This window comes from Suncus etruscus, chromosome 17, assembly GCF_024139225.1.
Source record: "Suncus etruscus isolate mSunEtr1 chromosome 17, mSunEtr1.pri.cur, whole genome shotgun sequence".
Taxonomy (NCBI): Eukaryota; Metazoa; Chordata; class Mammalia; order Eulipotyphla; family Soricidae; genus Suncus; species Suncus etruscus.
Window position 1 is genome coordinate 29,430,751 of NC_064864.1, and position 26,467 is coordinate 29,457,217.

A 26,467-nucleotide genomic window follows, 5' to 3' on the forward strand; every position below is an offset into this window, starting at 1 on the left:
AGGGCTTCGATCTAACAGCAGCTGACAATATTTGCTATGAGAACACATGAGTTGGTCCAACAAAGCCACCTGTGACCACACAGAAATTCAGAGAAGGTGGAAGCTCAACCTCACTTCTGGGGTTGGAAGCCTGGATATTCCCTGCAGGTCAAAGTCCTGATTCTTTCTCTATGTTCCAAGATCACAACTCAGAGGTAATTTGGCTCCAGCATAAATCATAGCAAAAACGCAACAGCTAGGAGACTAAGAAAGAACAAACAGTATGCTAGGCTCAGTTTCAGAGTAAGAAAGTTCCTCCATGCACTTCTGAGGCTCAACACTTGCTTGACATTAAATCCTTTAATCCATATTGAAGTCAGAAAGTATCAATTCATACCATGCTACAAATGGAATCATGATGACTCACCCAATAGGACACAGCTACAGAAACAGAGTTGAGTCAGCCAAAGCAGGCTGCCAAAGTGCTTCTCAAACCTATCCTCAAAAACAAGCACCTCACCAATAAATAAATAAATAAATAAATAAATAAATAAATAAATAAATAAATAAATAAATAAATAAAACCAAAAAGGGTCTGGAGAGACAGCACAATGGTAAGACATTTTACCTTTACATGCAACAAACCCAGGACTGAGGGTGGTTGGAATCCCAGCACCCATATGGTCCCCCCAGCCTACCAGGAGCAATTTCTGAGTGAAGAATCAGAAGTAACCCCTGAGTGCTGTTGGATGTGACCCAAAACCAAAAATAGCACCTCAGAGCAGGACTTCTTGTGCACTTCTTGTGCACTTCTTGACTTTCCACTACTACCTTTGCTGTGTGCTAGGCATTCTGCTAGGTGTTCTAATCTTGCCACTAAGAAATCACTATCCCTACCCATGGTTTCAAGAAACTGAGGCAGGCAGACAGAGCAGCAGCAGCAGCAGCTTCCTCTTTGACATTTAGAAACACCATTTTCACACCAAGGTCAGCAGCCCTAGAGAAAAAGAAATACTATGACCAAAGGAGAGATTATCAAGCCATCCTGTGGGGCTCCACCTAACCACATGTTCCCAAGAAACAGAGGTAGGCCAATAGAGTAGAAGCAAAATCCTCTTTGTGACTCAGGAGCACCATTTTCATGCCTGGATCAGTGCCCCAAAATCAGTGCAGCCACACATTTCACTCAGTCACTCAGTCATAGAACAACACACAATACATGATTCCAGACTGCAAAGATCACAGTAGGAAAGCAACACAGAACCCCACCATGCTTAGTGAAGGAAGATGGCAGCTTTGAAAACTTGACCAGTATCAGCCAGCTATATAATTTCTGATAAGAAATTTAGAGAAAATGTTGAGAAAATTCAAGGAATTCAATGGACAGTCAATAAGACTCAAGAGGATTTCTACTCAAGAAAATAGAAATGAGAAAACTTCAAATAGAAATGACAGAAATGAAAAACTTGATGGGTGAAATGAAAAATTCATTAGACCTCACCAGCAGAGTAACTGTTGCCGAGGACAGAATCAGTGAGCTCAAAAATGAGCTACATAGCATCTCCTGACAATGGTAGAAGAGAAAAAAGTCTTAAAATAAATGAACGGACAAGAAAATTTTGGAGTCAACTCAAGATGAACAACATAAAAATCATCAATATCTCAAAGAGCCAGAAAGAAAATTTCAATATAGAAGCAAAACTCAAAGACATCATTGCTGAGAAGCTCCAGAGCTGAAGAGTACATGCACGTACTTGCTCGATGCCAAAGAGTACTGCTAAAAGAGACCAAATAAAAACACCCCACGGTAGAGAATACTGAAAGCAACCAGATTAAACAAGGAAATGATATGCAAAATATCTTAAGATTTACAGCAGATTTAACAATGTAAACCCTCCAGCCTGAAGACAGTGGTGGGATATAGTGAAAAAATTCAATGAAATTATTACTTCATCAAGAATAATTTACCTAGCCGGACTCTCATTGAGATCTGAGGGAACAATAAACACTTCGTGGATGAACAACAGCTCAAAAACTTAATAAATGTAATAACAACACTCTGGGTAACTTTGCTAAGGCCACATTTGATGCCATCTCCAAGACATATAGCTATCTTACTCCCAATCTCTGGAAGAAAACCGTGTTCTCCAAGTCTCCTTACCAGGAGTTAACAGACCACCTTGTGAAGACCCACACCCGAGTTTTCATGCAGAGGACCCAGGCTCCAGCTCTGGCCACCACATAATTTTCTACATGGCAAATAAAGTGACTTAAACAGGTTGAAAAAAAAACTTAATAACAACTTTAAAAGAAGAACATAAGGGGATACTTTAAGACAGGAAAAATCTTCCAAATATGCCAAACTTCTACAAATAAATGACACAAAATTTCATGATAACAATCTCTCTCAATGTCAATGGATTAAATGCAATAATTGAGAGACACAGAGTGGAAAAATAGATCAGAAAATTGAATCCAACATTCTGCTTCCTGAAAGAAACACAGTTTAATAGAGAAAACACAGTCTCATAAACAAAGTTTGGAAAACGATCTTTCAACTTCCTCAATAAGATTGGAGTGGCCATACAATATCAGACAACATAGACTTCAGGCTCAAAATGGTTATGAGACAGTGAAGGATTTATTAATAACCAAGGGATTGCTTCAGGAATAAATTACACTCCTAAACATATATACACCCAGTGAGAGGCCAACAAAATACTTAAAACAACTCTGAACAGACATGAATAAGCAATAGCAACACAACAGTATTCAACACCACTCTATCTTCTCTTGATAGATCAATCAGGCTAACCCTTGGCAAGAAAATACTAGCTTTGAAGGAAGAAATGGAAGAGAAGTTAGTATATATAGGTGTAGATGCACAGTATTCTTCAATGCAAATAGGATACTCTCCAAGATAGACCACATTCTTGACTATAAAATATACCTTCATAAAATCAAGGAAAATACCTTCTCAAACCATGATGCGTTGAAAATGAAGTGAATTACAAACAGACATGGAGAAATAACTCTTAACACCTTTAACTTAAACAGCCTATTCTGAACAGCCAATGAGTGAGAGAGAAAATCAAAAGATTCCTGGAAATGAATAAGAATGAGGACATGAGCTTACAGAATTTGTGGTGCATAGCAGAAACAGTGTTAAGAGGAAAGTATATAGCTTTGCAAGCATTCATCAGGAAAAAAGGTCCCACATAAGTAACTTTACTTTGAAGTTTATTAAACTGGAAAATGACCAACAAAATGAACCAGAAGCAGGCAGGAAGAAAATAATAAAACTTAGAAGATAAATTAATGAACTGGAAGCCAAAAGCATCCAAAAGATCAATGGAAGCAAGAGCTGTTTCTTTCAAAACATAAACTAGATCAATAACCCATTAGCAAGATTCACAAAGAGAGCAATAATTTTAATAAACTATATCAGAAAGTAAGGAGGAGACATCACAACAGATATTACAGAAGTTAATGTATGATCAGAGATTACTTTGAGTTTCTTTATGCCATGAAGCAAAATAACCTAGAAAAAAAGGTACATTCTTGGACTCCTATATCCTACTAAGGTTGAACCAAGATAATTTGGAATACCTAAACAGACCTATCACTATTGAGAAAATTGAAGGCTTCCCCAAAACAAAAGCCCAGACCCAGATAGGCTCAGTAATAAATTTTTTCAAACCTTTAAAGAGAATCTACTGTGAATACTTTTCAGGTTCTTCCAGGAAATTGAAAAAACAGTAATACTCCCAATAATTTTTATAAAACTAGCATCACCCTGATAAAAAGGCAGATAGAGACACCACAAAAAATAATACAGGCTGATATTGTTAATAATCACAGATGCAAAGATCCTCAACCAAATACTAGCAAGTAGAGTCCAAAAATTCACCAGAAAGTTTATATACCATAACCAAATAGAATTCATTCTGAGAATGAGGCCGTCCAGCCTTTTTGGAAAACAGTATGTACATTGCTCAGAAAACAATAAATTGGGTTCCCGTGTGACCTAGAGATACCACTAGAAAATAACCAAAGGGCCCAAAAACACAATGCAGAAAAGACATCTTGTTAATGCACTATTCACAATCACCAGAATCTGGAAGCCACCTAAGTGCCTGAGAACAAATGGATGGATAAAGAAATTGTGGTATATCTACACAATGGAATACTGTCCAGCTGTTATGAAGTCAGGAAAATTGCTTATACATAGACACATATGGAGAGTATTATGCTCAGTAAAATGAGCCAAAGGTAGAGGAATAAACATAGAACAATCTCACTCATTTCTGGAGTATCAAATAAAAAGATAGTATGGTAATAACACCAAAGACAATAGATACAAGGGCCAGGAAGACTAGTCCATGGTAGTTTACTTGTCACAAGGAGGTGGGAGGGGAAAGTAGTTAAGGCAGAGAAGCGACCACTATATTAATGATAGTTGGAAATGACCACTCTGGGCAAGATCTGGATGCTGAAAGGAGTTAAAGTGATATGCGTGATACTCCTTCAGTAACAATATTACAACCACAGTGCCCAAAAGGAAAAAAAAGAGAGAGAGAGAAAAGAAAAATGTTTGTCATAGAGGCAGGTGTTGGAGAGATTAAGAGAGAGAAACTGGGGACATTGGTGGAGGGAAATGTGCAGTAATGAAGGTTAGGGTGTTGAAAATTGTATGACTAGAACTCATTCATTAACAACTTTGTAACTGTGTTGCTCATGGTAATTCCATTAAAATTGTATTAATTAAAGAATAAAATTATTTTTTAAGTCACATCCTTATTCCTGGGATGAGCTGAGGCTCAGGAGAAGTCATGTGGTCAGTGAGCAGTAGGGAGGAGAACTTTTATGCACCTATGCCTCTTGTCATCAGTTCACTTGCTCTGGCTTGGACTTCTGAGTATAGACTTTCTCCTCAGTGTACTAATTTTCTTGTACATAGTAAGTGTATTCATAAGCTGCAAAAGGATCTGAACTTTCTGAAAATGAAGCCCCTCTTTCCCTATGGCCATTGTCTGCTCTCAAATTTCTGTACTGGGCATGAAAAACAAGTAGTGAGCACTCACATGAGTGCTCATCAACAAGACTCTAATGGCTGCCTAGTCTCAGCTGCAGCCTCTCTCCACTGTTCAATTCTGTGGTCTTTTTCACTCTCTGCTGCCACTAAGCCATCCAGGAAATCCTTTCCTCTGCCTGAGGCACTCTTCATGCCCTCCTCCTCCCAGTGTACTTTTCTTACCCTAACTCCTCCTAGGCCTTTAGGCCCCTACTTACATATAAACTCAACCCCTAACGTAACCACAGAGCATGGAATGATGAACAGGTGCAGGGCTAGACTGCATCTGAGCCAGAAAGCTGTGACAGAGCTCTGGACCTACAGGCAGAAAGGCTCCATCTGTTGTTAGTGCAACTCAGATTTCCACAGGAATGGCTTTACTACATTTGGGCCTGAAAGACCTCCTCACACACACACCCCGCACCTCACGCTCTCTTCATTACAAGGACCTAAGAGCTCATGTGGTCCAGCTTGCAGTATAGATTTGAAAAAATAAGCTTAATATCGTTTTTTAAATGTTGGGGTGGGAGAGAGACTTCACAGGCAATGCATAGGGATCTGGGGGCATTCCCAGCAATAGTTGGTAAACTAGGCCAGGCAGTCATAGTCAAATTCTAATGATGTGGAGTTGCACAGGATGTGCAGCACCAGTGACCACTAGTGCCACCACTATAGTGTTTGGGAGCCACATGGTGGCTGGGATTCAAACTCAAGTATAGGTACATGTTTCAGCTCCAAACTACTGAGCTAATCCCCCAGCCCCACACTCTTCCTTGTGACGACTATTCAGCAATAGGTACAGAAAACAACTCTGAAGTTTATATATACTTTGATTTATCAAAACCATTTCTAGTGATTTCTCTTCAAGAAAATAGAATTTTTTTGTAAGGCAACATTTAATATATCAACCCTGAAAAATCACCAAGACTCTAACAACAGGGAATGGTTAGGTCAGGGGCACTAAATCTTTTTTTTTAATATTTTATTTTTAATTATGAAAAAAAGATGCAAAGAAAGAGGACAAGGTAAAGTTACAGTGGAAGGATAATCACCCATAAACAGAATTCTCAGAAGAAGTCCCCTTGCTGATATCTTAACTTTGAACTTTCAGCCAAAGAACATTAAGATAAATAAAACAGAACCCATGTACAATTACTTTGTACCTCAAGTCCCCAGATTGTAATACATTATAATATTTCTTAGCAGCATACAAATTAATCTAAAGCCATAAAACTTATGTAACTCCTTAAACATTAAAGGCATAGTATTTTTTTACATTTCCATGCATATGCATATTAGTTTAAGTTAACCTAAAAAGTTTAAGTGGATTTTTTTAAGGATTAGAGTCAAAGAAGCACAGTAAAAACGGTGTTAGAGTGGCAATTATTGTTTGCATAGGCCCACCAAAATATGAGGGACATGGAAAGGAAAACCCTTGGCCTAAATACAAGGAAACCCTACTCCTGAAGTTTCCTGGCATAAGACCAACTCTAGGCTCCAGGTAAGCTAGTTTGTCCAATCCAAGACATTGTCTGTAGAGGGGCACTAAATCTTAAGCATTTCTTGAGGATTCCATATGAATTAGCATACCTTATCTTCACAATACTATCACAGGGCATGCCTAGTATTTTGGCAATTTTAATGTAAAGTAGCTGAGCCATGAAGTCACTTCCACAAAATGAAGGAGGTGGTGAACGGTGGTAGCAGGAACACCTGGTGTTCTCTCTCCTGAGCCTGCAGTCTTTACCCGCATGCTTACTGCCTCTCATAACTGATGAATGAAGTGGAAAAATGGACTTAACAGTATTCCCACTAGGACCCCATTGTTGTTTAAATGTCAAAGACTCCCAGAATCAACATTACATTCTTCTGTTGTTAGGAAAAAATAATTTGAAAAAATATATATCTTTTCTATTTAGCCAAACTCTAATCTCCCATAACTTCAGTTTTAAACTCATTTATTTACCAATTTTTCTTTGAGCTCTTTCTGTAAGACAGGCTCAGTGACAGTCTGGATCAGTAGGGCAGAATAGTTGACAAAGCAGACAGATATGGAAGTTGTGTGTCATGGAGGGCACCAAGAATAATCAAGACACTGGATTTCATTTATGGATACCAACTGAGCTGAACTGTTCTCTAAGTAAGGCTGAGCTTCCACAGATTTGTTCTTTGAGTCTTTCACTTAATTGCTTTCATAAGCCCAAGGAGCATGGGTCTTTCATCTCCAAGGCCACCCTGTTATTAAGTAGTGCAGCTAGGACATATCTCTGACAGGGACCCTGACCCATAAATTTCTAATTTCTTCAACCTACCCTAATCCCAGCTAATTACAGTCCAGCCACACAGTCCTTTACTTAGGCCCCAGAGCCTTTGTGCTTGGCATTCACTCTTCCCAGAATCCTCACTTTCCCACTAGACCTAGATATAGTGGCCTTCACCTTCCCAGTCATTCTCCAGCACTATCATATCTTCTTGTTCCATTTCCTAGGTGGCAGTTTCTACCATCTGACATCATTCTCGATGGTTTCATCCACTTGATTATAAAAGCAAGGTAGGGAATGTGATCCTTCGCCTCTTTTTCACCAGGGTACTTAACCCATGTCCAGGTTGGTCTCTGCACAGAGTTGATACAGAGTTGATGCTACTAGAGATGGGGGGGGGGGCAAATGGCAGGTGTAAGCACAACACCTAGAGCAAATGGTCTCCAGAGTAAAGAACAGACATTGAAACCCTAAAAGGGAAGATAATTAACTGAGGGGCAGAAAGTAAGAGAAGCAAGTAGCTATATGCTTATAGTATCCCTTTTTGAGAATGACTGTATGGAAATAATTTCTAAATAAATATACACATATGTGTGTAATCTCAAATGATCCCATTAACATGTGTGTTTAAGAACTTTGAGGATCCTAGTAGAAAAAAAGACACTGCCTCATTAATATAGCATTATGAAAGGGGAAAGACACTTAAATGAGTTAGTCATATCAAACACAAATCTGACAACAATCTGAAGAAATTCCAGAAACTAAGACTTTTGTCACACAAGAAAAAAAACCCTCGATTTTTACTTTTTTTAGCGTGGCACATATGTGTGTGTCATATCAAACCCAGAAGCCTCCTTCATGCAAGTGTGTATATGTGAATGAGTGTGAGAGAAAGAGAGAAATCTGGGGCCGGTGAGGTGGCGCTAGAGGTAAGGTGTCTGCCTTGCAAGCGCTAGCAAGGAAGAACCGCTGTTTGATCCCCCAGCGTCCCATATGGTCCCCCCAAGCCAGGGGCAATTTCTGAGCACTTAGCCAGGAGTAACCCCTGAGCATCAAATGGGTGTGGCCTAAAAAAAAAGAGAGAGAAATCTAATTCAGAGCCTCACATGTAAATATCTATGTGTGCATACCTGTTTGTAAGATGTCAAACCCAGGGCCTCACTCATGCAAATCTGTGCCTGCATGTGTGTGTATGTGTGATGATATCAAAGCCAAGGCATCTTCATGTGAGTCTCTGTGCATGTGCACATGTGAGATATCAAACCCATGCACTCTACTGCTGACCACCTCCAGAACAAGCCTCTGGTTTTTTAAGGGAAAAATAACTACAAGCTATTAATAGGCACTTCGTAGGAAAGAAAACAAAAATATACCATAAATATATGATATTAAACTTCATCTGTTATCAAGAAAATGTAAATTATATTGCAGCAATATATCATTTCATAAAAAATCTCTCAGAGATAAAAACAATACCAGGTGTTGATGAGATTGGGGAGCTTGGGGAAGTGCTGTACTTTGCAGATGGCAATGTAAATAGATAAGAAAGCTCTGAAACATAATTTGGAATAACCTAATAAAGGGAACTATGCATTGTCCATACAGTCAGGCAATTTTCTCTTCAGGATAGATCTCAAAGGCCTCTTCACACATGGATACAAAAAAAAAAAACACATAACTACAAACCCCTTCTAATCAGCATTATTTGTTGAGCAAAAGCTTAGAAATATCCCAAATGCCTATAACCTAACATGAGTAATAAATCAAGTGATACCATGCCAGAGTAAAAATGATTGAACATAGCCACCAGCCTCAAACAAATGAACCTCAAAAGTCTAATATTGGGTATAAAAAGCAATCATAAAAGTGTACCAAGTGTTACTCCACATACTTAAAACTCACAAACAGGCAAAACTAATCAATCTGGATATTTATATCCATGCATGCAAGGTAATTGATAGAGAAAATCAAGCATCTGGCTAATGCACACTCAAGGCAGTGGAGAACAGACTGAGAGCAGAGCACAACAGAGCCCCGAATAACTCCCTTCCCCTTCCCTATTCGCTGTTACTGTTGTTGCTCTTGGTGGGATGGCACAAGATTGGTCGTAGCACTCATACAACTTGATTCCGATGTTTGCCAGAAGTATACACCTCGTTTCAGCATTTTCATATGTGTCTACCACTGGTCACATTCTACTGCTTTGGTGCTTGCATACATTCTGGCTGTAGTACTAGCTGAAGTCACTGTGGTGCTCACACACATACTTGCCAGAGATCACACTCCTGCCTGTGGTGTTTACCTATATCCATCTGCTGTGCTACTTGGATAATACATGCCAGTTATAGTGTTCATTCACAACTCATTGTGCAACTGAAACCAAACACACAGTTGTGGCCTCAGGAGTTCCAGAAGACACCTTCACAGGGACCAGACTTGAGAGCATACCTACAAGAATCAGATTTACCACACATAGGCAACATCAAGGATTGAAGTCATGGTCTCATACTTATAAGACATATACCATTTAGCCCTTGGCCCCCTCCATTACATTTGAGAGTGGGAATGGGGTTTGGGAGTATATACATTTGGTAGTGTTCAGGAACCACATGGAGTGTCAGGGATCAAATGTGTGCAAAACATGTGCCTTATATCCTGTACTGTTTCTCCAGTTCTCTCCTTTACACCTTGAAAATCAGTAAGGATAAATGGGAATTCACTGTATCATCATTTTTCTAACCTGATATATACATTGTAAATAGGCAATGCTGCCAAGTTTTTCAATATTTCAAAACTATTAGAAATAGATAGTGAGGGGTCAGAGAGATAGCATAGAGAGATAGCATTTGCCTTGCATGCAGAAGTTCGGTGGTTTGAATCCAGGCATCCCATATGGTCCCCCAAGCCTTCCAGGAGCGATTTCTGAGCATAGAGCCAGGAGTAACCCTGAGCGCTGCCAGGTGTGACCCCCCCAAAAAAAAAAAACAAAAAAAAAAAAACAAAAAAAAAAAAAGAAAAGAAAAGAAAAGAAAAAGAAAAAAGAAAAAACAAAATAGATAGTGACCCCTAATGCAAAATTCTGAGATTACCTCTCTATAAAATTTCAGTTTCCAACTTTTCCAAGCTTGTCCTGAAGCTAAGAGAAGATCAAGGTATCCCAAATATCCAATGAAAAAAAGAGGCCTGGAGAACTGGGCCCACTTCTCAGCCCTGTGTAATTTCTGTCCAGTCTCTTTACCCTCCCATTTCTTCCAAGATAAGTACCTTAAATAATAAAAAAAAAAAAATAACTGCATGTGATCAGACCTTAATGACTGTTGAAGAATGAATCGATAGTTTAAAAAAATTATATTGCAACTAACCCCTCATTCAAATGTATTCACTAGGGAGAAACTGTGACTGCAACTTCTGGCACCCCACCCCTACCCCAACATACAAATGAATATCCCAGCATTTAGTGTGGCAAATATTAAAGTTCTCTGTACCATTCAATCCAAACTTTTGGTATTTTAATGTCACAAATTTTCTCTCCCAAATGTCAGCTTCTCTTTTATTTTTCCTCTCACTGTCACAACAAGCATACAAGTATTTTTGATGGAATTTTACCAAATGGCACATCTTGCAATTTGTAAACCATACACATACAAACTTCTCTCTCACCCCACTGCCAGGCTCTGTCTCAGGGCCCAGTGCTTTTACATCTCTGACACCTGACTCCCAACTCAAATGCCAGGAGTTGTCGGTGCCACCCAGGACAGGATATTCTTAGATTTAAAGGGAGGCAGAGAAGGAAATCAAGAAGAATCTGAGTTAGAGCAGGACCTTATGCATGACATTCACTAAAGCTATTGAGTATACAAGCCTGGGGCCATATAAAGATCCTTTCAAAACGACGCACACACAAACCCTTCTTGGCATCAACTCTGCCTACTGGGGAAGAGAGAAAAAGGCAAAAAAAAAAAAAAAAAAAAAACCTAGCAAATCCAAGGTTACAAAACAGAATGGTGCCTGAGCCAACTCCATGGGCATTCAAATCAGAAAGACTTCTCTGAGTTTCATGCTCCTTGTGTATAAATTTCATTAACAAACCCCTGAGATTTATCAAATTAAATGATATAATGCACTAGAACATATATAAAGATTAGTAAACATATTTGAAGATCACTACCCTGCAAAAAAAAGGCAAGTATATCCCAAGTCATTTCTGTTTGACTTTAGAAGGAATGAAACCATTTTTATACTCAATTTGCTTTTTAATTGGGCTCATCTTTGGTGAGTCCTGCACTGATAGGTAGAGTGGATTTGGACGGGTGAGGCCCCATTTGTCTTGGGCATCTCAGCAATATAATTCTTGCCATAGCCCTAGCATGTGCCAAAGCCATCCCTGTTCAAGGGAGAGCCCACACTGTCTGCACGTACATCAGATCACATTTAGGCTTCCAGAATCTTAGCACACCTAACACAAAGCATATTGAAAATTGGACTAGAGTGTGGGCTCAATTGGAAAGGCAAATTCAGGACAAGCAGTGAAAGCAGAGATGGTGCAAGGTTTTTAAAAAGGCTATGGAACATTTCATGGAACATAACATCAAAGGTTACCAAATCAAAGGGCTGTTGTCTAGCACAAGCAAAGACTGCAAGTTCTGCACAGAACCAAATGAGTGTTATCCAAAATCCTTCTGGTCAAATGGTCAGCACCATGGACAGGAACAGCTATAGGCTGGCCCCAGCTCTGAAATTTCTTTTTTATTTTTTAATATTTTATTTAAACACTTTGATTTACAAACATGTTTGTGGTTGGGTTTCAGTCATGTAGAGAACACCCCCCATCACCAGTGCAACGTTCCCATCACCAATATCCCAAATCTCCCTCCTCCCTACCCCACCCCCGCCTGTACTCTAGGCAGGCTTTCTACTTTCTTCATACATTCTGATTGTTAGGATAGTTCTCAATGTAGTTATTTCTCTAACTAAACTGATCACTCTTTGTGGTGAGCTTCATGAAGTGAGCTGTAACTTCCAGCCCTCTTCTCTTTTGTCTCTGAAATTTATTACAAGAATGTCTTTCATTTTTCTTAAAACCCATAGATGAGTGAGACCATTCTGCATCTTTCTCTCTCTAACTTATTTCACTGAGCATAATAGATTCCATGTACATCCATGTATAGGAAAATTTCATGGCTTCATCTCTCCTAACAGCTGAATAAAAGGTTCAGCCATTCCCTCCCTTACACTGTACAAACCATCGTATCTCACAGAAATCAGGATGAATCCACATAAAACCTACCCAAAACCGGTATTGAAGATGCAATGGTCCATCAGAGAAAATTACTAGCTTACCATGCAACTTTATAGAGTTACTGTTAAAGACAAGTCTGTTGGCAAACTAACATCAAGTCAAGCAAACCTGTTCGTGTAATAAAGAGGAGCACCCCTTTCACTTTGATTAAGGTTCTGAGTGGTAGAGAAGGGAGGAGAGTGGAAGAAGGGAGGCAGTGAGGCACAGGAGAGTCTGCAGATGGAAAAGTTATTTAGCCCTCCCTCGATGGTGAAATCATTCAGCCCTTCTCTTCCTTAGCTTTTCCGCTTTGTCTCATGCAAGAATAGCCTGAAAGCTCCACGTTCTCATACATGAGTTGTTCTATTCATAGTGATGATTTCTCAGGAACACTCACTGCCAGACATCATACTAAGTAGAAGGACCACATCAGTCAGCACATTGTCCTCTCCTGCCAGGCACTAACAGCCTAGCCCAGGAGTATAGTCTTGGTAAAGAATAGGCCCTCATGTGTGTATCAGGAATAGCTGTGAAGGGAAGGGAATCTTTGTCTGTGAAGGCACATCACCAAAAAGCCAGTTCCCAGAAATGGGAGATGTATAAAAGTCTTTTCATTAAAGACTTGATTCATGAGATGAGTGGACAAAAGGGTGTCACAAAAAACACAGACATTCAACCTGTGTCATTGGTGTGATTCAGTCTACAAGAACCATCAGAGCCCAGTGATAGTGGCTGTGCTGGAGAGATGACTCCAGCTTATTGTGGCTGAGTCTCCCAGCAAAGCTACCTCCAAGACCTCAAAAAGGACCATAGTCTGAGGGATCTCCATTAGCCAGAACAGAGGGGAGCAAAGGAGCTGAGGGAAGAGGTTTAGAAAAAGCTGCAGAGCCTGCACACAACAACCTCTTGCCCAGCAAAGCACAGACCTAGACCTAGACCACAAGCAAAGCCCAGAGCAGCTGCACTGACATCACCATCAAGGACTCTTGGAGGGAGAAATGGCCCCTAATAGACATCCTGTGGGTTCCTCGACACTGCGGCAGGGTCTCCAGTTCCCACAATGGCAGTGATGGAGTGAGAGAAAGAAACCAGTTCCTGAATAGAGTCCAGTTTCAGTGCCCTTCCTCATGCCATCAACACCTCATCTTTATTGCAGCACAGCAACTGTTTGCTCTCTCAATTCCTCCAGGAAGGCTCCAAAAGGCATATTTGCTCAAGAGCTGAGAACAACATTCCAGTCTTACGGAAGCAGAGTATTTAGGCAAATGCAAACATATGCTGGGTTATCTTCCTCCTTATATTCTTGGCAAAGGAATATTTCACTCTGAGACAAAGCAGAACTTTCTGGAGGGTCACTGTGCCCATTCCATCCTGGACCGACCCCCCCCCCAAATACAGACCTCATGATGCAATGCTTTGACTATAAAGAGGGGGAGTTTAGGAATTCTGGTCTAGGTATCCTGGCTATGGCTATCCAGGTAATCCAGCTGTAATGGGAGGACAAAAGTGAAGACATTCACCCACATATGTGCAAACTGGGGTGTTAACAGTCCTGTGGGCACACTACACCCCCAGATACATGATTCCACCAAGGAACCTGGGCATAGGATGCATGTAATCTGCATCATTTTTCAAAATTACATGTGAAGCTCAGAAATCCCACTATCAAAAGTTGAACACACACAAGTCCAAACTATGACCTGTAAAAAAAAAAAATTGAAAAGCCCTTTCCCCAAAGCCCATGTTTCTGCATTCCAATCTAACAATTATGATTTTTACTTCATCTGGAACTCTTCAGAGAGGCTCTCTCATTAGCCATGCCCAATGATCCCAGTCTCACACATGCCAACCCATACTAGGACCCTCGGTGTTGCTCCATCTCCTTTGTCTGAGACCTTAAATCATAAGCAGATCAGAATAGAGGGAAGAAAAGAGGCAGGGCCTCCCAGCCAGCATGAAAGACAATCAATCTTTGGAGAACAGGCTCTAGGGCAGACTCAGGCAGGCTGGCATATCCACTGCTGCCTGCGTGCAGCTCTTCAGCTCCCCGCCAGCAGTTTGTTAATATTTTATTGAAAACTCTAAGATGACGCAAACTTCAGCTGTCATGATAAGGTGTTGTTGCTAGGCAACTTTAGTGCCTATCTAAGGATCTGTTTTTGCAGCTCTTTCTCCACTTACGATGCTCAAGGTGAGGCCTTAATCCCCTGGGATTCACTCAGTTCAGACCACCAACCACTGTCCCTATCCTTTCACAAGCTCTCAGTGCCATGCATCAGATGCCAGCTTGAAGGTCTCCCTATGCCTGGAAATAGCCCCACCAGAGCCCTAGGCAACCCCTGCCCTGCCACTCCCCAACTTACCATACTCGCTGTCGTAGAACATGACAAACTTCTGCCAGCCCAGCTCCGTCACCAGCCTGAGCATGACATCGTTGAGCCGGACAGGGGGCCGAGAGGCCAAAGTGTAGGCCTCACCCTCGGGACTGGGGTTCAGATGGCAGGCAGTGCGAGGTGACCCTCCTGGGTTGCGCTGGACAAAGAGGTGTGGAATGTGCATAGCATCTGTGAGGGACTGCAGGGCATTTGCAGATGCACAGCCAGTGGATGTGACCAAGGCCAAAATGCCTTGGGTCATGAGGTCACAGGCTGGAAGAGAAAGAAAAAGAAGTGAGCATGAGAGTCGTGTTATTCTGGCTCTGATCTGCCTAGCCCCAACCAGGCAGCTCCAGAGATGCTGCCTCTCTGCAGGGATCTAGAACATGTCCAGAGCTGGAATCATATCTCTCACCTGCTCATAACACTGCTGCTTAGAGATTCTGCTAGACATTCCTATAGCCAGGAGACAGTAGAGCAGTCATTATGCATCCAACTGCATTCAATCTCCAGCACCCCTGAGTCTCCTAAGCACTGCTCAGTTGTGGTACTGGAGACCCCCAGAGTACCAGGATGGTCTGAATCACTCTGGCACCAAACAGCCTTAACAGGACTCTTCAGGCTCTTGCTTTGAACTACAGCCAGGTTGACTGAATCACAGGTGGGGTTCCCAGGCCTCCTGAGCATCACTTGAGGAAGCCTCTAAACAAGTAAGACATTCTTGTGTCCATTCAATAGAGAGGAAACAGCAGTTTTTTTAACTCAAACCCCCCCCTTGTTCTAGGTGATAACTAGAGCAATGCAGGATCATGCCAAACCCACATCTGTTCTCCACACCGATAAGCATTGCTAAGTCAGTCATCCTGTACCCCATTCATTTTGTGGATCAATATCAATATCCCTAAGGCCAAGTGACAGTCGGGTGTATTCCATGTACTCTGCAGTTTTTGGTTCAATGGAACTAAAGGGAATGAATTACACTGGACAGTTAGAGAAACACCCCCAGAGGATCCAGGATATAAGCAAGGAAAAAAAACAACAAAACACAACCCAAAAGAGAAACCCTAGATCTTCTGGCCAAATCTATTTGATTCATATCATAAAAATATTGAGCCAAACCTCAGGTGAAGTGACTGGTCCCAGACACCCAGGATTATTCAAGTGCTACTTGACGCTAACAAAGTAAGCAGAGCTACAGCTAGGGCAGCTACTGCAGAGCTTTGGAGGGGAAAAATGACAAGGTGCCAGATAGCCACAGGTCCTAGGATGACTGCACATGGACTTTCATTTGGAGACATCCAGGCACAGGAGGTGTGAAGTGTGCCCCATTTGGCTGCACATTCTGTGTGGCAGCAGACCAACTCATGGCAAGATGCAACTTCCAGCACTGCAACTCACTGCACCAGTACGGAGGCAAACATTTATTAAGAATGCTTTGTGTGATGGCAGGATTGTGAGAAAGCAGATGCAGTTTCAAAACACAGCCTGGGAGTGTCAGTGGGCCATCTGCTGCAGACAGCAGAGTTTGGAACAACTTTGACAATGCGGATCTTTTGTTTGAGAACCCCTGGGTTTATGTAATGCTTCAGACAAGACTAGAGGGAGGATTTGGTGGGAGGATGTGAGAAACAACCCCAAGCAGCAAGGCAGTGGGGCCTGGAGAAAAACCAGAGGGCAAAAGCCAACTGCTCCCAGGAAGAGCACAGCCCTTGAACAATCTATAGGACCATAAGACAGTATCCATAGTTTTCCTTTGGGGCTCTTAGCTTCCACGTGTGAGGCAGGGGGGTAGTGACAGTACTGAAAAGACTCTTCCAAGCCTCCCCTCCCATTCGGGCTTCTCAAGGCCAAGACCACCCCAAAACAGAAATTTGCTCACTGTGCTACATCTTGTTTAAAGTCCTTCCTCTTCTCTGCTTCCTCTAGAACCTTCATGCTCATTCTTCATGTCTCGGGCAGGGTAAGAATTTCTTATTGGTGGCACCCCCTCCTCTGTATTTTCCAGCTCACCTCTACTGCCACTGGTGTCCCTCTGTCTCTCCATTGTGACTCCAGGAAGACAAAAGGCCACCCCCATACTGATCACATCCTTCTCCTGATACACATGGGACCTGGCACATTGCAGTGAGTAAAGATTGTTGAGAGAATCTGGTAACCTTTGATGGTTTCAAGCCCTTGATAAAAAACAGATTCAATAAATCTACTTTGGATGCCTATCCAAATTATAGGAATGACATCAGAGCCAAAGGGATACCTGTTAGAACTTGTGAAAGATCAGCAACAATCTGAGAAATGCAAACAGGTGAGAGGTTTCAAAAGTACCCCACGTGGGGCCCAGAGAGATAGCACAGCGGTGTTTGCCTTGCAAGCAGCCGATCCAGGACCAAAGGTGGTTGGTTCGAATCCCGGTGTCCCATATGGTCCCCCGTGCCTGTCAGGAGTTATTTCTGAGCAGACAGCCAGGAGTAACCCCTGAGCACCGCTGGGTGTGGCCCAAAAACCAAAAAAAAAAAAATGTACCCCATGTGGCAAAGCATCCATGCCCTCTAAAACTGATAGGACTTAAAGCACAGAGATGGTACAGGGTTTAAGGCCAATGCCTTGCATGTAGCTGAACCTGATTTGGTCCTCAGCACCAGTGGTTTCCTGAGCATGACTGAGCACTGCCAGTATAGTACTGAGACATATACACTCAAAGAACATCAGGGTCCAAAACAGCACACATTGACCTACCATCCCAAATGATCGAGAATCACCATGAGAGGCCTGCCACCCCATTTCTAGACTACCACTCAGGAGACCCAAAAAGAAACAAATACATTTTTTTATAAAGATACAACCATACTACAGGGAAGTATTTACCATAAAAAGGTTATGTGAGAATAATCTAAAATTAAATACATTTTATGATATCAATTGCATAAAACAACATGCATGAGGCACAACCCAGAAATGTTGCAAAACACCTTTTTCAATTGATTGTATCATAGCAGAACCAAGAAATGGTTTTTCTTCTGAGACTTGGCCAAAATTTCAGCTCCTGAATAATTCATCTTTGTAGAAAAAGCAAAATCTCCAATAATGGAGAAGTAGGAAGCTATATGGGGATGAGGATGCTATTTTGTGAGACTTTTCACCTTATCAAAGCCTCTCTTGGTAATTGTGCTTGTCGCCTCACCTTGGGGTCTCAGTATTTCCTTACGTCTCTCTTTTAGATAAGGAGCACAGAGGTCATTGGCAATGGTGTTCTGAACTCCCTTCCAGGGTGAAGCACTTTTTTTTTTGGGGGGGGGGGTTTGGGTCACACCTGGCAGCGCTCAGGGGTTACTCCTGGCTCTACGCTCAGAAATCATCCCTGGCAGGCTTGAAGTACCTTATGGAATGCCGGGATTCAAATCACCGTCCTTCCGCATGCAAGGCAAATGCTTTACCTCCATGCTATCTCTCCGGCCCCAGGGTGAAGCCCTTTTAAGAAGAGGCTAAACAAAAATTCTGGGGTGCACAATCATATGCTCACGTGGTTAACACTAAGTAAAAGGCATCCTTTTGTAAAGGGCAAAAGAAAGCACTAAAAGCTAAGGTGCTGTGATGATGGGTGATTTCTCTTTCTTCCCTTGTACATTCCTACTGACTGCAGTGCAGACATTGCATTTACGGTGTTAAGAGGAATCTGACCAAACTGTTACTTCCCTAGGGCATAAGACCAATATCCCAACCCCAGATGTGCAGCAAGAGAGTTTTTGAGTGCCAGCCACCTTAGATCCCTCCCAGGTCATCTCTTGTTTCCTGGTTGCCAGCCATGTGCCCCTACTCCCAAACCACCCCTGACCATTGTGTCCTGAAGCCCCTGAACCATCTGGACCTTAGGCTTCCCATCTGAAGCCTTACTTAATAGAGGTCCTCCCTCCTGCTATTTCACATTCCCCCTTAACACAACCCCTACCTGCAAACCCTTGCCTTGAAAACTGGAGATCCAGAGGATAGAGAACCAAAAGCAAGATGACAAGGTCATACTATCCTATTTGAAAGCTGAGAAGTCACCAAGAGCCCCCAAATTTAGCCTGTGAAAAGTGAAGTGGTTTAGCATAAACCCCCTTAAAAGATGCTTAATTTAATTCCCATGTCTAATATGCCTCAGAAGTGGAGATGGTCCATACTTGTACCATAAGCTGTGCCCAGCAATCCTGAGTATTGCTCAGTTCCTAGAACTGGCCCAGCCATTCTCATCCAGGAAAGCTCCAAATTATTTTATATACATATCACTCTTCCCATAATTTGCTAGAACACTCCCTTCCCAGAACTATGTACATGTCTCCTGCTCACCTACCTCCTAGAATTATTTAATCTATAGAAAATAAGAACTTACCCCTTAAGCAACCCAAAGACTCCCCAAAACTGTGCAATCTCTCTTCAGACTTTGCTAAAATCTCTCTCCCTTCTCTCTCTCTCTCACTCTCTCTCTCTCTCTCTCTCTCTCTCTCTCTCTCTCTCTCTCTCTCGTCTAACCAGTACATGCTTTCCATAAACTATCTTTGCTCTTGCCTCAACCATTTTGCTCTCCTAAAATTCTTTTACCACAGCAAGAATGCAGAGAAGCCCAGGTTCTAGTTTCAGTCCCTTCAAGGAAGGAGAAAAGAAGCTCCCAGGGATCAGAGAAGCACAGATTCATGTGAGGTTGACATCAAGTTCTCACTCGAAGGAAAAAGAGTCTACCCCATTGGACATGTGAAAAAGCCAAATGAAGTGAGTGCCACTCATGATAAGTAGGCAATAACTGGAAGTCACCCTGTCTCTAGATTCAATGGATCCCCTGGGCCCAGCCTTGCTGGCAGTCAGGCATATCTGCTTCCTGTTTGGCCTGATATGCTGGTGTCTCCATCTCACTAACAGGAAGCTCAGCAAGGCTTCTTCCATCAAAGGCACAACTTCTCTGCACCTCTATTTTCTATTAAAAGGGGATAGGACTGTGGATGGCAGCTAGACAGTGGGTCATGATCATCACCACAGACTGAAATCTAGAGAGTTAAGGGGTTAAATTGCTTGCCTTACATACAGCTAACCTCTATCCAAAACTTGTGCACTCCACATGGTTTCTTGAGCCCCCAGAAGTCACCCCTTAGCAGAAAGCCAGAGATAATTCTGGAGTCTCAATGAAGATAAGCCCTGTCTTTACTCTTATATTCTAAATAAAACAATTTCATTTCACTATTTGTCTCCTAAGGAATTCCAGCAAAGAGAATCCCAACAATCTGATGCCACTGCTTCCCAGTAACTTGGATGGTGGGGAACAAGTCCCACCATCGACCAATTGGACCTTAAGCAAAGCCAGACAGACATGTAACGATGTGCCATGATCATGGTCAACTTTACTGGGCAATTTTCCAGAGGAAACCAAAGAGAATAGGGTAGGAGACAGTGATGCTCTTTCTATCCAGTCTACTACCTCCACCACCCACTCAAATACTCAATGCCAAGCACAGCTATGGGAGAACTGGACCACAAGGTGGGCCCACTACTGGGCACAAAACAAATCCTAACAATATGGCAGCTCCTGACTATCCCCCTGTATGTCCTCATCAACATCCACACTCAGGACCAGCAAATACAAACAGGGCAGTCTCACCCCTGTCTGTCAGCTGTCCCTGCCAACTAGGGGCACCCAGACCTACCCCCCCCTTTCCAGGACCACCTGCAGAGTCCTGCAGCCCCTCCAGCCCCGCCTCCAGGAACAGGGTAGGTAATTAAGCTGGAAGCCTCTTACAGGCGCTAATGGAGAGGCCTGATGCAAGTCAATTTCCAATCCGATGTGAATGGCCTGCTAATTGGGGCACAGTCAATTGATGGTTATTTAGAGGCTTCTAACATAAAAATAATAGGATCAAAATACATCAGATCAAAGCCAAATCAGCTATTAGCTTAATCAAGGTGGTGTCATCATTCCTAGGGTAGGCTGGGACATTATAGTATTCATGTACCAGTGGTGGGAACTGCACCCCAACAGGCAGTGTGGGGCTCTTGCCTGGGGGCTTATTCCCACTTTGCAGGGGCTGTGAATCCTGCTCACAGAAGGTCTTTTTGTGTGAAGAACCATTGACCCTGCAGAGCAAGCTGCAAGAACTGAGAAGTCACCAGTCTCCCCAGCCTCCTAGAAGATAATGGCCTTGGTTATCATTCTTCTCTGATATCATGCAGTCATAAAGTGATCTCTCCGGATTACAATGCAGACTTGATGGATTGATAATGGCTCCTAAGAACGGCTCATCAGCTGGGCAAGTAGGTCCAAGTGGAGATAAAAATCTTCTGGCAGTTTCAAACTCTGCCCCTCCCTTCTTCCCCACCCCAGCTCAGTGGCTTTAGGGAATGGAAGGTGGCTGCCAAAAATTGGGGTGAAAACACCTGCTCAAAGCTCAAGGTCAGGCCCAGCTTTCCCAGTTAGCCCCAGGGCACCTTCCTATTGGCTATCTGAGAGGAGCATGTTCTGCTCCTCTGTAGGCAGCACTAGACTCAGCACCAAGCGCACTGCAAGGCAAATGAGTTTTTTTTTTTTAATTTTGGGGGGCCACACCCAGAGGCACTCAGGGGTTACTCCTGGCTCTGCTCGGAAATAGCTCCTGGCAGGCTCAGGAGACCATATAGGATGCCGGGAATCGAACCTAGGTTTGTCCAGTGTTCGTCCATGCAAGGGAAACGCCCTACCACTGTACTATCACTCCGGCAAATGGGGTCTTACAAAGGCTCACTTCAGGGGAGCTCTCAGGAGTAAACTGAGGCACAGAGAGTTATTTCCATAACCTGAGTCACACAGCTAGGAAATCACATAGTCAGCTAAAAAAAAAAGCATACATAAAACCAGATGCTAAGGGGTGGGAGAACTAGGTAATGGAGAAAAGAGAGCTAACCTTTACACCTGCCAGTGAGGCCAATAAGGAGTGAGAACATAAGTTAGGCCACTTCTTTGATGGCAGACTCATGCCCATCAGACCCCAGCCTCTCTCTGCCCAGGTGGTACGAAAGCAGCAGTTCTCAATCTAGTAGCCTGAGAATAAAGAATAGATGACGGGAAAAGAGCCAGGATGTTGAGGAGGCCCAGTAAAAGGCAACAGAGCAACAAGACAAGCCAGGGAACACAAGTTACAGGGTAACAGCTGCAGACCAGTGGCTCAGAAACTGTACACTGATGAGTCCAGCATGGTACAGGACACGGTCACCTAAGCTGGAGGGAAGGGGACAGTATGGACAGTACCTCAAAGAGGGGAAAAAAGAAGGCCTGGAAAATTGGTGGAAAGTGAGGTGACTTAGAACTTAAACTATAACAGACACTACAGGTGGGCTCTGAAGAGGAGAAGCACCTCTATAAACATTGAGGTCATTTTGTAATGCTCCTGGTCTGTGAACAGATTTGTCTATCTCCAGGGAGCTTCCAGAAAATTCTCTAAAGGGCACAGTAAAGGAAGCCAAACACCAGAGATGTGCTAGTGGAGCCTCATAATTCCAAGGGTCATAGTTCCGCCACAGGTATCCTGTGTGCATCTTGTTCCAGGATGGTCAGGCAATTCCCAGGGAAGAATGAACACGGTCCTCCCACAGAGAAGAGGCAGCCCTGCAGCTCTTACTCTGAGGTCACAAGCTTTCTCAAACATATGTTATCAAAGGGCTTCTGGGTCACCCCTTAAAAAATGACAAGATATAGGGGCTGGAGAGATAGTACAGCAGGCAGGATCATTGCCTTGCATGCAGCCGATCCAGTTTCGATGCCTAGCACCCAAGATTCCAAGCAACCACCAAGAGTGATTCCTGACAGCAGAGCCAGGAATAGACCCTGAGCGTTGCCAAGTGTGGCCAAAATAAACAAACAAAAAACAAACAAATAAATAAATAAGGGGCAGAATTTTCCTGATGTATCAGGAGACGAGGCCACTCCACTGGCTGGACTGAACCTGTCTTGATGCCCACACCTCAGAGAAGCCTGGTGAAATCCAGATGTTCTTGGCAGGTGGCAGCAGACAGAGCTGGACTCTGACAACACAGGTCTGAGTCCTCTCCAAGTGAATAGCCTCCCTGAAGTCCCTCCATTTCTTCAACACCTCTGCTTGCCCACAGGCCCACTTGGCCACTCCTACTCACTAATCAGCTCCAGCTCCTGAGTGAGCACTGACCCTGCCATGCCCCTGCCTTACCTGTGTCTTCCTTTCCACCTAGAGACTGGCACCAACTTTACTAACATTTGAATTCTAATGGCTAATGCTTTAAATTAAAATAGCATTCATAAATAGTTTATAGCCAATGCATAATTGATCAAATTTAGTATTGTCATAACTCATGGTAGATTACTGATCTATGGAGAATAAATGTTTTTCATTTTTTATTAAGACATTTAAAAGGTAGACAGACCCATAAAATGGGGGGAGAGGTCAATAGTGCCACACACAGCTAGAGGTCCCACAGGAATGCTGTGCCCTCCTGACTACACACAGAGGGTAGGCTCCTGAACCCCCTCTCCTGCACAAAAAACAGTCAGATGAGCATCTTGCCCTGCAGACCTTTTGCTGGAAGTGATTCTTCCACTGACTTTCTCTTATCCTCACTCCAAACCTTGCCCAAGTCTCAGTTAAAACAATTTTGTGTTGTAGATTCATCCCCACCTGTGTGCCTCTGTCTCTGTTTTTCTCTCTGTGTCTAATTCTGTGTATCTCTATCTCTCTGTCTCTCAGCCTATCTGTCTGTCTTTCACTGTCTTTCTTCCCCCCGCCCAATGCAGGCCTAGTTGGGGTGAGATCTCCCTGAACCCCATTCTGTCCACTGAGAGTCTGAGGGCTGCAAGGTCAGCAGCATAGCCCTTCATCCACCATTTTCAGCTGGGCCTTCCATGCTGCTCACCCGACACTCCCTCCTCCACCCTCCAGCCCATCTCCTCACACCTCTTAGCACACCTCATATGTTAACCTCATTCTTTATGGATTAAAATGAAGCCACCATCACCAGGTCGCTCACGCCACATCCTGTGAGCACATCTTCACAGGCATCTGCATCTGTACTGAGTCATTCTGAAAGCTAAAGAGTTCCTCCAGAGTCCTGGGTGCACCTGTCCCTCACTATCTCCCAGATCTAGACATCACTTACCATCCTCTCTCTATGCCCTTCCACAGGCCAGCTAATTCACAGATTCCCTTGGGCTCTCGACTTTCAGCCAAGAGATCTCCTTCAGGAAATGCATCAATACAGAGCTCCCAAGGGTACAATCCTGGGATGCTGATCTTAAACAAATACCCCCATTTATCCACTGGTACTTTCCCTTCTCTCTCTCCCAGTTATCATCAGGTTCAAGAATTTTCAAATTTTGAATTTTATCTCTGAAATGACACTGTCAACTTTCTTTTGTTTTGTTTTGGGTCAAACTCAGCAGCGCTCAGGGGTTACTCCTGGCAGAAACAGGGACCATATGGGATGCCAGAATTCGACCACCATCTATCTGGGATAGGCTGTGTGCAAGCCAAATGCCCTATCACTGTGCTTTCTCCTGCCCCAGGTCAACTTTCTTTCACCCCACTACCACTTTCCATTGAACTCACATGCATCTAAGCCCGACTCCAACTACCTTACACCAGTTCTCCAAGGCACAGTGATGTGGCTGTGTTGTGGCCCAACCAGACTTCTAAATGGCCTCTATTCAAAATCTGCATAAGATGCAGTCTACACCCCAACAGGGTCACCAGGGACCTCTGAAACCCAATGCATTCCTGTGTGTTCCGCCTGTCCTCTGTCAGCTATGTCCCGTCTCCATCTGTCTGACTAATTTGCATCACATACTTTTTGGCAGATGGGGTTCAACCTAGCCATAGTTGGGAGGCCTCAGGGCACCTCACAGCAATACTAGGCTGGACAGTGCTCCAAGAATGTGCATGTGGCCTCCAGGGTTGTACCAAGCAATGGTTGGGGGGGGCGGGGGGGCATCAATGAAGCCAGGGACTGAACCAGTTTTGGTTTATGCACTATATGCACTCCAATCCTGAACTTTTTTGGTAGGTTACCAAAGTTACTATAGAACCACCCACGGCGCCATCTTACCTCATTGGCACTCAATGATGTTGGCAATTGTGGGTGAACATCTGTGCTTGCTGCCGGCCAGTTTCTGTCTCTGAAATATGAGTGGAAGCAACTGTATCCGGCTGACCCTTGCAGCACCTGGCCCAGCACTCACACATAGCACAGCAGTGTAATTAATATTACTAAAGATGTTGAGAGTTAAACATTTCTCTTATGTCCATAGTTCACAGGTGAGACACAGAGTTTGCAAACTTTCCAAGGTCCACAGGCTCCTTGCCCAGTTCACAGAGGAAGCTGACCCTCTCTCTCCACTACGGTGTGTTTTATCATAGGCTGGCAGGATACCAAAGGGACAGGACTGGGAAAAAATGGCCTGGTTTGGGCAGCAAACCCACATGGGTGTGCCTTTCTGCTGGAGCATCCTAGACTAGGAGGTCCCCATCCCTCCAGCCTCACAGCCCAATATAGACTAAGTGATGGAAGCAGCAAGCAGTAAGAAGCTGGTGCAAGCAAGATACAGGAGCCAACCCGGAAGTGGGGAAGAGCTGGCAGCACCAGGATGCTCTCTGGGGCCTCATCTTTCTGCCAATTAATGAATCAAAACTGATTCCCTGCTCCCGCAGATTGGAAGCACAGGGAACACTGGGTGGGATCGTGCTAGCTTATTTATAACTCTCCAGTTCCCCATTAATGACTTTTACTGCTCTGCCAATGGAACGCCAGGCTCCAGGCTGAGATTCACACACAAGATACACTGAAAACAGTAAGATCAGGACAGTGATAAGTCTGGAGAGATGCAAAGGACTTCAAAAATAACAGAGCACTGGGAAGCCCCTGTAGTGTCTCAACCAGAAGCCCAGAAGTTTCTCCATCCTGTCTCCAAAATGACCCACTACACCGACCGCATTCCTAATGTGGCCTCCTGTCACCAACCTCTTCCTTCTCCAACCATGGTCCAGACTAAACAAGTCTCTAAAGTGGGGTCTTTCTCCCCATTGTTACACAGTGAAAGTTTGGTTGGTGAAATGTCCCCTGAAATGTTCCCATGTGCATACAATAGTGTAGGCCTCTTCTGCAGTCTTCCTACATTTCTGCTCTGTCGATATCACTAATCTGACTCGACTCCTAATGTCTTCCTATTCTGCAAATGCCAGAGTGATATCACAGTGGTAGAGCGTTTGCCTTGCATGTGGCCCACTAGAGATGGACCTGAGTTTGACCACCAGCATTCCATATGGTCCCCTAAACCTTCCAGGAGCTACTTCTGAGCGCAGAGCCAAGAGTAACCTCTGTGTGCCGCTAGGTGTGGCCTGAAAAATTTTTAAAAAAAAGTATGTATATATATCCTGTTCTGAAAATGCCCTTCCTCCTCAGCTATGCCTTTCAAATGCTATTCATCCCCCCAAATCCCATCCCAAATGTCCCTCTCTATGAAACTTTCTTTGACCCCAGTCTC

At 43.3% G+C, this 26,467-nt stretch overlaps 1 protein-coding gene across 1 annotated transcript in view; it reads right to left on the reverse strand.

Annotated features, from left to right (window-relative positions):
• The window catches only part of GRID1 (glutamate ionotropic receptor delta type subunit 1), an 809,472-nt gene that overhangs the window by 635,827 nt on the left and 147,178 nt on the right, over positions 1–26,467 (reverse strand). Inside the window, exon 3 of the mRNA XM_049790649.1 lies at positions 14,956–15,240. Within this exon, the coding sequence (XP_049646606.1) occupies positions 14,956–15,240 (285 nt within the window). The remainder of the gene's footprint in view (positions 1–14,955; positions 15,241–26,467) is intronic.